The sequence below is a fragment of the Nothoprocta perdicaria genome, unplaced genomic scaffold (genome assembly GCF_003342845.1).
Source record: "Nothoprocta perdicaria isolate Ctin4 unplaced genomic scaffold, notPer1 scaffold_254, whole genome shotgun sequence".
Taxonomy (NCBI): Eukaryota; Metazoa; Chordata; class Aves; order Tinamiformes; family Tinamidae; genus Nothoprocta; species Nothoprocta perdicaria.
The window spans coordinates 356,517-369,119 of NW_020455482.1; the positions used below are offsets into that span (position 1 = coordinate 356,517).

General features: G+C 43.7%; 1 protein-coding gene across 1 annotated transcript in view; it reads left to right on the forward strand.

Moving 5' to 3' along the window:
• The window catches only part of MRPS6 (mitochondrial ribosomal protein S6), a 44,933-nt gene that overhangs the window by 30,478 nt on the left and 1,852 nt on the right, over positions 1-12,603 (forward strand). Inside the window, exon 2 of the mRNA XM_026040363.1 lies at positions 1,967-2,106. Coding sequence (XP_025896148.1) covers positions 1,967-2,106 — 140 coding nt within the window. The remainder of the gene's footprint in view (positions 1-1,966; positions 2,107-12,603) is intronic.

The window sequence follows — 12,603 nt, forward strand, 5'->3', positions numbered from 1 at the left end:
AGAGATGGGAGATTAAGATTTAAAGGGGAGAGTGAAGGGATTAATATGATCAGCCTCATGAATGGATCAGCATGATCAGGTGTAGCATCAACGTGTAGGTGTGTAATCTAGGGATGGAAATCACAGAAAATCAGATTTCTGTAATATTTCTGAGAATGGTTTGCTTTGTGGCAGGAGGCCAAAAAGAGTTTGAAGGAGGTTGAGTTAGCTTTGTCATTTTTTTAGGGGGGAAAGGAGATGCTAAGCATAAAAGATGCTTCTCCCAAAAATCTACTGGTTGGTAATGGACACAGTCACCCTAAGTCATCTGAAAATAATGTTTTCCCTGACTCTAAGCTAAAACATCAATTAATAGAGTATTAAGAGAGCCTTAATATAGATAGGCTCTCTTAATAATGCCTTCATCCTAACTTTTCACATTATGACAAGAGATACCTGTAGTACTTGTCTCTTCTAGGAAATGGTAGTTACAACACACTGGAAGATTTAGGTAGGGTAGTGACTTCTCTTTATATACAGGCTACTTGTTTGGTCCCTATAATGGTTTTACCACCTAATCTACACAAATACTCAGGAAACAAGGGAATTTTTGCTCACTTTGTAACTGCTGAAGCACTCTGCATTTGGAAGATCTTTCATATCATCTTGTATCCTGAGTAAAATGAAGGAGAAGCTTCACRTGCCGGAGCATGGACTGTCCTGCATACTGTAAAATTCTGGTACCATGTTTTTCACCAATTTCCATTAAGCTTTCTGAGCATTAAAATGCTCTGTTTCCTAGCTAAGTTTGCATCTCTAGCATAGGTTTAGGCGACTAACTTTCAGTCATCCTGTGCATAAGGTGAAAGATTACACAAGTTTACTTCTGTGAAAGGATAGTGAATCATTATGATGGTCCTCTTTAACAAAATACCAGATATTTTGAAAATTAATTAATTTTCCATGACTTCTTTATTTACAGCTGTTGCCGTCTCACAAGACAAGTAGACCTGGGAATATGTCTTGATGTGAAATGCAGGGAGGCAGGGAAGAAAGCCATACAGTGTGTTTTGTGTTTGCTTGGACATCCATTTAGTTCCTTTCTCTATAGGAGATTTATTTTCCTGAAATATTTCTTATCAATCACAGATTTATTTTCTTGAAATACCTCTTGTCACCAAGAGCATACTAAGTTTGCAGTTGTTTTCAAAACATTCAAATTTATACTTTATTATCATTTTCATAGGTATTGTTGAGTGTCATTACTGGAATGATTCAGCGCTTTTAAGAGCCCTGATATGCAGTAAGCAAGAAAACCATGCATCCATTTTACCTGCTGGCTTTTGGCTGCCTCATTTCTCTGAGAAACAAAATCTCTGCATATTAGATTAATTGCTGCATTTCAGTTCCTTAACTCTTGAAAAGACTTGGACGTTGGCTATGTAAAAGCCATGAAATGTGCCGTGATTTAGCCAAGAGTCCAAACACGTATTACAGCCTGCAGCTGAAATGAGTGTACAAAAGGAACACAGTGCTAATTGTTGACTCTGTATCGAGCCACAGATTCCTACTCCCCTCTGTATTTTTAACAGCTGTTGTGGTGAACAGTATTAATTAGCATCAATGATGCAGGGACCTGAGAGCTGTTGCTGATTGATAATTGCTATTTAACATATATATGTGCTTATGTCTGTGCAAGATCAGGTAGAGTGTGATCAGGTGAGTTAAAATTGTTGATTATTTCCTTTTGCTGGTGTTGGTGTGGCCTGACTTGGAAATCAGTGGAAGCTGTTGCTCATGCCTGCAGGAGCTGCTCTTCCTCCGTTTTTTTTTATGGGGAAATCTGCTTGTACTTCCTTTTTGCCATCTCATGTTATTCAGTGATCTTTCCCAGCAGTTAGGTGTGCAAATACACGTGTTGCATCATATGAATAACCAGATTTGTGTACATTTYTTCTTTTTCTTCTTTTTTTTTCCCCTTTTAAAGCCTGAGACAGCAGCTGTGCTGAAGCGCACTGTGGAGGCCCTTATGGAGAGAGGAGCTGTTGTGAGGAACCTGGAAAACCTCGGCGAAAGGTCTCTGCCGTACAAAATCTCCAGGCACAAAGAGCGGCACAGAAGAGGAGGGTATGCACGACACATTACTCCTGAAAATATTTCAAATGCTTCTTTAAAATGTACATACGTAATTCTCATGGTTTGGTCTTCCGTGTGCAGTTTGGGAGAATATACATGTAATGCTGATCACCTGCATGAGGTGCTCTGTGGCTGCTCATGTGTGCATCCTACTATTAACTATTTGGGGGGTTTATTCTGTGCACTTATTAGCTTTTTGACCGTTTTTAATTGTCACATTATGGATAGCCGAGGTCTTCATTAGCTCCTTCCCCTGGCATAGGCAATGTTATTCTGTTATGTCATTTTTATGTAGCTATTTTCCAAGCCAGTCATGCTGTTTGCTGATAAAAGTCTTATCTAATCTGCTGCCTACCAATTGACAAAACGGATTCCTTTTTTTCTCTAATGCATCTGAACTCAATGTTAGTTGCCACACATATCCTGTGAGGCTTGTGTGTGTTTATAACACAGGTTTTAATAGCGATGACCGCCTAACTCGTGGGGTGTATTATTTGCCTGCCAGAGCATAAACGAGCACATTTATCCCAAAGAGATTATTGAGATTCCCAATTAACAGATCAGCCGGCGGGTTCCTCCTGCGATGAGRAGCGAAGGTGCCGAGGGTTTCGTCCGCCCATTGCCAGCCCTCCCCTTTCCCCGCTCCACAAGGAACGCCGGCGCTCCGCAAGGACCAAGCCCTGTTGCTAGGCAACCCCGAGCGCGCGGAGGCCTTGCACAGCGGCCAAAATAACCGTTAGGAGCAGGCGCCGCCTCGTCCCRCCCGGAAGCTGACGGTTGGCCAACRCRYGGGCTCTCTTGCGYGGCGCCCGCAGCCGGCGCGGGCAGGGTGAGGTGGCGCCATAGGCCGCTCCTCGGCTTTGCAGCCGCCCTCAGCTCGTCTCCTCAGGGCTGACCCGCGGCTTCACTCCTCCTTCTGAAGACCTTCCTACTCTCCTGCGAAGCAGGAGTGGTGACTGATGGAAAGGGTGCAGGAAGAGAGCTCTGTGATGGGCCTCTTCCTTGGCCAAAAGCACTGGCCATAATGGTCTTGTGCTCTTTCTCCATGATGCCTCTAATGGGCTGTCTTCAAAGCATCTCTTGATCTGAACAGTTGTGTTTTAGCCTTGATCCCTGTTGACTGCACATGGAGGCTAATGAAAGCATTCCCTCATGACAGAACTAGTGATGACCTCATTCTTCCATTGGCATAGAAGCATTATTTGGACGCTAAATTCTTTTTGGACTGTTTAAGCAGAACAGGGATCTGGTATTACACACATTCAGCACAGGAGAGCTAAGCCAGAAGGATTAAATTCCATTAATTTTAGATGCGGAAGCTGTGACTTGTACATTCTAGATTTATTTTTGCTAGAATACTCAATGCGCTGTAACATGTCAGAGCTTCAGATCGCTGTTCAGATCGCTGATTCCTGCTTAGATCACTGCTCCCAGCTTGGGTGGCAGCACTTCTGCAGATCAAGTCTCAAGTTCTTCAGTTGGGAAGCCAGAAAAGGAGAATTGCAATTACCAATATTGAAGGAGGTTGGAAGCAGGGATGGATGGAATCCATTCCTGCAGACCCCTAAAGTAGCCCCAGATCACCTGGTTCGTAAGCAAGAGCTGGGGATCTGAGGAAGGCAACACTCTTCCATAGGGAGTCCTCGGCGCAGGCGTATTTTGTGTTCCGAATGCAGCAGGGGTCTAGTAAAAATAATTGCAATCATGTCTTGATAGATAGGCATGAAGCCATCAAATTAATGTCACCATTGCTGTTCCTCTTCCACCTGCCAGTTCAAGTCTCTCTAAACATTTAGTGGTCATTCTGCTTGCCCTGGATTTAGTCTCTGTGTATTTGAATGCAACAATTCTSTGCTCTGAATTGCTTGGCTTGAAAGAGAGAAGCTGCCTGTGAGAGCCGTACTTAGGTGCTTTCAGCTTGGAACTCAAGCTCAGGAGAAACAAGATATAATAATGATAAGCAGCAGGCAGTTTTAGTATCTGGTAATGTGGGAGAATGTATTGATATAGATTTTGCTAAGGAGATTGCAGTGCAGCTTGAATGCAGTGGATTCCTGATAGACCTTTGGATAAAGTAYGTGGTTGGGAGAATAACTCGCGATATTAAAGACAGTCTAGGAGTAGTGAAAAGCCACTTCTTTATCCACCTTTTAAAACTGATCAGTTCTACTTTACAACACCTGTAAAAGTAATCTTCTTTTTAACAGTACAAGGCATTCAAAAGAAAAGAAAAAATAAAAACCAGAAACCCAGATTTGATTAAAAAAAAAAAAAAAAAAAAAAGCTTTTAGAATATCCCAGGAAGTTAAATATGCACATTTACTTACCAAGAGATCCTAAGATCTTTCTCCTTCAGAATGTTTCTTAAATCCTGTTTTTTTCTTACCAGGTCTTATTTAGTAAGACAAGACTCTCTTTCCTACTCCCTCCCCTTTYGTACCCGCTTGGTTTTGAATAGTATAGAGTATTGCAGAGTAACTTGGTTTAAATAGTAAAGGGTGTTACCTTTTCATCCTTATTTTCATTAATGGTTTCTGACAATGCGGATGATGCTGTGCCTGTGAGAAGAGTATAAAATCTTTTTTTCTTTTTTCTGGTAGCGTGTAGAGACTTTGGGGCTTAGCTTGTATGTTGAATCTATTACTTGTTTGACCTCCATGGTGGTAAATGGTATGAAAATTACTGCAATACCACATTGATAGTGTGGGCCACCACTTAATGGCATCTGCCTTTTGGAGACAGCTCTTGTCCGAGTGACTGTTGAATGAACTCCCTCCCTGTCACTTGGTGGCACAGGATCCCCTCCAGAGTGCTTACCTGGAAAAAGTAGATCAGAGAACATACTGGTATTTTATCATCCAAAATAGTGTAGAGTRTCTAGCTCTGCTCCCTTATAAAACTCTTCCAGTGTTACCCAGTCTGTTTGTCTTAGCTTGACTTGAGAGTCATCTGTATTGCACCATCCAGCTACCTACATTTTCCACTGGCATGAGCTCTGTGGTGTGCAGCTGCCATTTGCTTCCTAGCCCTTTGCTGTATGCTTCTTTATTTTAAATAGAAGCCAAGAATTTACCAGCAGCATATAATAAACCTGAATGAGTGACAGAAGCAACGTGGCAACGCAATCCGCACAACAAAGCTACCGCTGGACCTAGCCAGGTGTTTGTGGGGACTTCCATGACTGGTAAAGAATTAAATTGGAAAATACACATTCATAGGTCAATTCGAGGTCAGGTTTTTTCCATACCAGTTCAGTAGTGCTTCAGCATCATCCATCTCGGAAAGCCGCTACCGCATTAAAGGCACGTAATGCATTTAGGGACATGCAGGAGACTTTTCCGAGAACGAGGGTTTTACTGCCGATTGATCGGTAAGCGGAGATGTTCCRGAGCCTGCCATCGGGGACCATGGCCTGCAGCTGTCCCTGGGATGAGCGGCACTTTCACTCTCCCAGGCAGCTTTGAAGGCCGTGGATGACACTTTGCATTGACTTGTTCCTTCTCAGCAAGCAGTATTCACTGAGGAGGTGGTGTATTGGAAGTGTATTGAAATGGATTTAGGTCTTAAGCGTATCGCTTTGGGCAGAAAGCACCCTCATTTTTTAGAGAAGCTAATATTGACAGCTTTTGTATTTAAGTAATTAGGAAAATTGTGTGCTTCAGGGACTGTGGGGAGTCAAACTTCTAAATCATCGACTGATATTTACTGACCTCATTTACTGATATTTTAACCCGAAGTTAAAGTAGCTACTAATTTACATTGCTGATATTAATAACCACAAGGAATCAATATTTCCTTTTACAGAATTTAGGATCATGGTTCAAGTAGATTCTGTTTCACAGAACTGTAACAAATACTGTTCAGCCCAGGGATAAACAAAACGAGTTCCAAGGATACCTTGGTTCCAGTGTGGGGTGGTTATGTACGTTTATTTGAGGTGCTGAGCCTAAGTGACTTGCCCACACCACTTTGTAGCTTTAAAAAGAATAATAGATCAGGATTCCCAACTTTATYTTCTAATAGGCAATATCATTTGCTCTATTTGGCTTTCTAGCCACTACTTTGTTTGTCATTTTTAATGAGTTCTTTTTAAGCTATTCTTAATACAGTGGTACATTTTTTTTCTCTTACGCTGTATCACGTGTATCGCTAAGTGCTTATTTTTGGAACAAGCAAAGGTGAGCTGATTTAAATAAGGTGTGTCTATTAGTATTTCAGTAATGTTAAGCTGTAGGGTTGTTTGCTATTTACAGTGATATAAAAGCACTGAATCCTTCAAAGTGGCTTTCAAATAAAGTGTCCAGGCAAGGTCTGGATGAAAGTACAGTGCCACTGCRGCCTGCTTGGCCGGTGTTAAACTGGAGAACGTGGCAGCTGCTCATAAAAGATGGATCCCTGTAGCACAATCTGTGGGTCAGGTTGGGTTTTTTGGCCTGCTTGGTGCCAGGCTGTGACTTCATCTCGTGCTAGTGACACTTCATGCTGCAAGGCATTGGGGAAGGAAGCTGGTTTGAGRGAGGTGGTTGGTTTATGGGATATTGTTACTTCAGGGGAGTTGGTRCAAGGATGTCTACAAAACAGGTCTTTACAAAACAAGGTTCAGACACTGCTTTGGGATGATGGCTCTAACTTTTTACACACCAGAGATCTAGTGCACTGGAGGAAGGARCTATAACTGGCTTTCTGGGGAGAAGAAAGTGTCCAGATTTTTCTGGATTTTGAATATTGCCGTATACCTGATATCTTGGTATCCYCTGGCTGCTCTTCTTATTTTGGTTTCCTCCCTGTTGTATATCAGCTTGGTCACTGCTCAGGTTTATTCTGTAAATCAGTAGAGCCTGGTGGTCTCTACCTTTGCTCAGTGTTTGTGTTTGCTTTCCCCCCACTTAATCCACCTGTAATTTAGTAATTTTTAGTCCTTTCTCCCTGCATTTCAGACTGAAGCATTTACTGTATTCCTGAGTTCTCCAGTTAAACTATGCGTAATTCTGATTATTCATAACAATTTTCGTGTTTCTTTTGCCAGTTTTCACTGCCTTGTTGTTTTTTTTCCCTTTCAAACCTGATTTTGAAAAGATGGCAATTTTCTTTTGTTATTTGCTTGCTTGTCTCTTAATCTTTTTGTTTTGCTTTTCATTCCAGTTATCTCATCAACCCACTTGTTCTCTGAAATAGCAAACCCGGGCCTTACTTTTGTTCTTGCTGAATTGTATTTTAGGAGCTTATCTTAACATTCGCGCGGGGAATTTTCTGCTGGAGGGGTGTGCAGGGACACTAGTGATGGCCAGATACACAGAACAGACACAGTGTCTGACAGCACCAGGGGTCAGACAACCTGCGTTGCAGTTTTAGTTGCCCCATGGACTTGTTTGTGCGACAGGGGAACGTTGCAGGGCCAGGACCTTGCCCAGAGAGGCAGCGTGAGCAGCTCTCTTGGCTTCCAGGCKTTGCAGTTACCCCCAGCAGTGGGGAGCAGCTCAGGAGCCTCTACTGGTGTCTTTGCTTCCCCTCCACCGTGGCCGGAGGACTGAATGTCTCCCTTGGAGGTTCTCCAGACCCTTCCTCAAATCACTCCCACCTCAAGGGCTGAGGCAGTTCATCCTCCTGTAGGGTTTTACCCTTGCTGTATGGCAGAAGAACATAAAATCCCTTGGCTGAACAAGTGCTCAGGAAGGAGAGGGCGTCGTTTGCATCTGCTTATTTCTGGTTGCCTCAGTGTCCCGGCGGAGCAGGTACAGGCAGCTGGGAGCAGGAGCGGTTTGGTCGCCGAGCGTAACGTCRAAAGATTGGAATACTTGGGAAGCATAGCTATGTAAATTGTTGTGCATGTTCAGACYGTTCGTCTGAGGTTAGGAACTATACTTGCACAATTTATTTTTAAACAGGGCAGCTTGTTGTGGAACGGTATTTCATGTGGGCAAGAAATGCTAAATAGTCATTCCAATATCCCGTGCTGTCTGGATGTAGCTTTGCTTACTTCATTTGGAAGAGTAAAATAATAGTTGTCCATCAGAATTGCTCTCAGGAGCTTTTTTTTAAAACAAGTTTTAATAACCCTTGCCCCCCAGGGGAAATGCAAACTCCCATGCAGTTAAAGGACTTTGTCCTTCTGATAATATACCAAAATACCTAGCTTCACTCCGGTAGATTCTCTCAATTATTTTCATGACCATTTAATGACTAGAGACAACTGGGAAGAAAGAAGAGCAGGTGAAGGAGCTTGCAGACTTTCCCTTCTTAGTGCCACCCAGCTGAACGTGCAGTGAACACACAACCCGTCGCGTTTGCTCAGCCCAGGTCCTAGAGCAGCCACAAGGAGCTGCGTTTCCATAACGCAGCGGGATGAACACCAGAGCGGCCGCAATATTTGCGGATCGGGCACATTCGCAGTATTTTCTGCTAAATGGATGATCTGCTTCCACTAGATGGGGCTTTCTTCACTGGTGAGTTGAACGGTTCCTTCCCCTTGGAGTGCCTGTGTGCGCGTGCACGTGCGCCAGGAGCGGCTCCTCTGCCCCATATTTGTTATTATTTGTAGCCCTGCAGCCTGCCCTGCTTCGGAGCATCCCTCAGGAAATGGCCCAGCCCGGTGCCGGGTGATGTGGAGACACCAGTGTCCTTGCCTCGTGCTCTAAATTCGGTAGCATCCTTGTGTAAGCACATTGGTTAAATGCAGGGATTGCTCTTAAGTAATGATCTTGGTAGGATAGGATTTTTCTCTCCCTTTTTTTTTTTTTTTTTTTTTTTCCTCTCCAGAAGGTTGTGCCCAACATAATCATTCAAGTAGAAGTTAACATGGAATTAGATTTTGCACATTTTTTTTTTTTTTTTTTAAGCCATGTATTCTACAGAAGCCAAGCTGTGACCCACACAGAACTAATGTCTCCTGTGCAGCTACAGCCTGGTTTGCTGAGCAAACTGTTCAAGTGCTACCCCAGTGGGAACTGACCAAGCCTAAGTACCTAGTGACTTCTCAGATATGCACAGTAGGTCAAACTGGTTTCTCTTCTGCAATTTAACAGTAAGGCTTTTTTCTTYTTGTTTTTCTGCAGCGCTGCAAAATGCCTTTCTGTTATTTGATTAGTGTAATAACAGGCATCCGGGTCTAGAATTGGCAAATGAAATTTCTGAAGACTCTGGATAGCAAGAAATAATTTTGCCCCAAATATTTGCTCATTGTGGGTTATTTGCCTCACTGCTGTGGCACAGTCTAGTTACTGGCTACAGCTCTGTGTTTTATTTTGGTACTTGCCAGTTGCTGTCCTGGTAATTTTCAGGCGACTTAATCCATTCTATATATGCTTTTTGAAAGCTAAAAGTAAAATGTTAACTAGTCCTTCCAGCTACAAATCGCAAATCTTTCAGAGCATAAACTTGGCTGCTTGCCCTGCTGAGGAAGAGTAGCTGCCACGAGAGCTGGAAAGAAGAGCAGACTGCCTCCCTTCAGCTGAAGTGCTGTGGACCCAAAGACGAGGTGATCATTCAGGTAGCAAAATGCYCTCATTAACCTGGGATTAATTTAATGAGAACCAATATCCAGCTGCTTTCACAAGAATACCAGGGCCTTTTTCTCCTCCAGACTGTCTTCAGTCTCATTCTTAGGTGCTCTACCTGTTCACCAGAACATTTCAACATTTCCCTTCCTTTATATTTCTGCTTCCCCGCTGGCGGAGYTGACTCAGACTTACTGCCAGTAAGCACAGGAGACTCTTGAAAGCAGGAGAGGTGACGGAGTTCAAGCTTATCACGGTTAAGCACACACACATTTTCCAGGCCCAGCTGTGGCATCACGCACAGCCTCCTCCGTGTCCTATGTCCGCTGTCCCTCGTCTCTCCAGGCACATCGCACCCAGCCTTGGAGCCATATTCCAGGAGGGCTTAAAAGCCACCCTTGATCCAGGGGCTTTTCAGGATTCTTGGAAGTCAGAGAATGTCCATCTGAAAGCAAACTGTCTGAGYGTCCCCAGGACTCAAAGTTCAAACAATTTCTGGCATGGGAATGTTGAGAAAAATGAAGGAAACTTAGYGTTTTTATTTCATATGCAAAGGCAAGTCATCCCTTTTTTGCAGTCATATGATATTGCTTACTTTTCCGTTAATGCAGTGTTTTAGTATGATGTTTCAGTAGATAGTGAGTCTGTTGTCCTGTATTTAAATCGACCTTCTATTTACGGTACAGCAGAAGGACAAAAATAAAACCGTGGTCTCCGAGCGCATCAGTGGAATTTTCCTGCCTTTCTCCCCCGATGACTCGGCTGACTCCTAGAGAGCCTCAGCTCCTGCTGCTTTGTGCTTGCAAGAAAGAGGTGGTTTCCCTCCTGCCTTCCTGTATTTCCCCCGTATTTAAATCTCACCGGGTTTGGTTTTTTGTTTACTAGACAAATAGTAGCCACCACACTGGATATCGGGGTATGGTTCCTTGGCTTAGGTTAAGGTTGCTGCGTGCCTTACGGGGAGGTGGGCTTGGAAAAAAAAACCAACATCTCACGACAGATGATATAAATACATATATTCCGGGGGAAACATTCTAGATTCACAGATTGCAGTTCCACTTTTGGTGGTTTCTTTTGCAGCTATTAGTTTCTTTCTCTTTCTTTAATGAGGGAGTAGTATGTTTTATGCTGGCCCTCTTTTCCTTCTCTCTCTTTTTTCTTTTTGGCAGAGCAAGGCAATTGCAGCTTGTTATGTTGAAGAATGCTGGTTGTTTTTTATTTTTTTTTTTTAAATTGCATTGTCCTCAATTACTGCAGTTTTGTATCCTCAGATAAAATACCTATTCTGTGAGGAGTCATAAAGATAGGCTGCAACAGCTCATCCTCCCAGCCCCCACTTCTCCTTCAGTTATCAACAGTGCGTCAGTGGAAATTTCCACCGTTTGCTAATGTGAGAGAAAGCACAAAGTTGCAAAGCAGCCTTTTGAGAAAAAAAAAAAAAAAAAGACTATTGCTGTTTTAGGAACACAATGAAAAGCAGCATACAACTTGCGAGCAGAAATGAAATGAAATCCTAGAGAAGTGGGACTAAAATGATACGGAAAGGCCACAGTTTGCAATACCAAATGAGTGGCCTAGCAGGCAGATCCCCAGGGGAAGGGGGCATGTTAGTGTTGTTGTATTATCCATTACAATTTCTCTCCCTCCTCTCTCTTCCCCCTTCTCCCCCCTCTCCCTGTTTTATTAGTTGCAACTCTAAGAGGATTTGGAAGGGTTCTTCCAAAAGAGAAGATTTAAGCAGCATCTGTTAAATTTACCAATGGCTTTTAATGGCTTTAACAGAAAACCCGTCTTTTCCTTTTCACAGGGTGTGCAACCTTGAGAAGTTACTGCGCAGCATTTCTAATACATCCTCCAAGCTTAAAAATTGTTTTTCCCCTGCAGCTTGTGCCTGGGTGACTTCTCTTATTTTCGGAGGCCGGAGAACAGCAGGCGGCTCCGCTTCTCAAACACATTAAGCCCAGTGCCTGTTCCCTTTGAAGCCCTCGAGGATTTGCACGGAGGACTAAGCAGGCCATGGTACCTCCAAGCCTTTCCTACGGCGAATTATTCCCTATAACTCTCAATAAGCCTGGTGCAGTTGGAGGAGCAGCTGCACCGTAGCTGAGGTGACCTGGCAGCGATCCCTTGGCGTGGGTGACGCTCGGCCGCAGGCTGCACCCGCCGGGCATCCGCACGTGTGGGACCGGTGGCTTCCGCACGGGTTCCACGTGTGAGATTTCAGAGCCTCAATCTGGCCCTTCTGAAAAGGGCTCCAGGGCTGAACTGTGACTGTTAACRTAGGTGCCCGCACAGGAATTTCAGACGCGGCGTGTCTGGCTCTGGAAAAGCTCCTCCACAGGGTTTTCCATGTGTCGGTCCCACCCCTGTGGAGCCATCCAGCATCTGCTGCTTGAGTCATTTCTGACCTCACRGCTCTCCTCTCTGTGTAATACTTCTGATATTATCTAGTATAGCTCACTTGGATGAGAATTAACTTTGCCCMTGGGGAGCAGCATGAAAAACATGCATTTTTGTTGTCGATGACCCCGTCTCTTGTATATCCTCTTCTCACTCCTATTCAGTTTCTGGTCTTGGGGACTTACCATCCAAGATTATCATTGTGGACTGGACTGTAGGGGATTATGTTCATGGTATATTTGGCTTAATAAGAACCTGGACCTCTTGCAGAACAAAACCCTGGGCTTAGGGAGAAATTTTAAATCAAACTGGGATGCTTGATCCTGTTTGGTACAAGTGATTTGGGAGTGTTCTTGGTTGGTTGGTCGAGTTCATTTGCAAGTGTAATGTGACTTCATTTAAGGGATGCCAATTTCATGTTATCTTGACCCTTCAGTTAAATAGGGAAGGTGTGCTGGCACGGACGAGGAGGAAAGGGGAACCTTAGTAAGAGGATTCATAAAGATCAGAGAGAATGGCTAAACGGGAAGCTTTGAAGTATTGCTGGTCTTGGAACGAGGCGAGCGGTTAGTTTGCTTTCATGGGATTTCTGGGA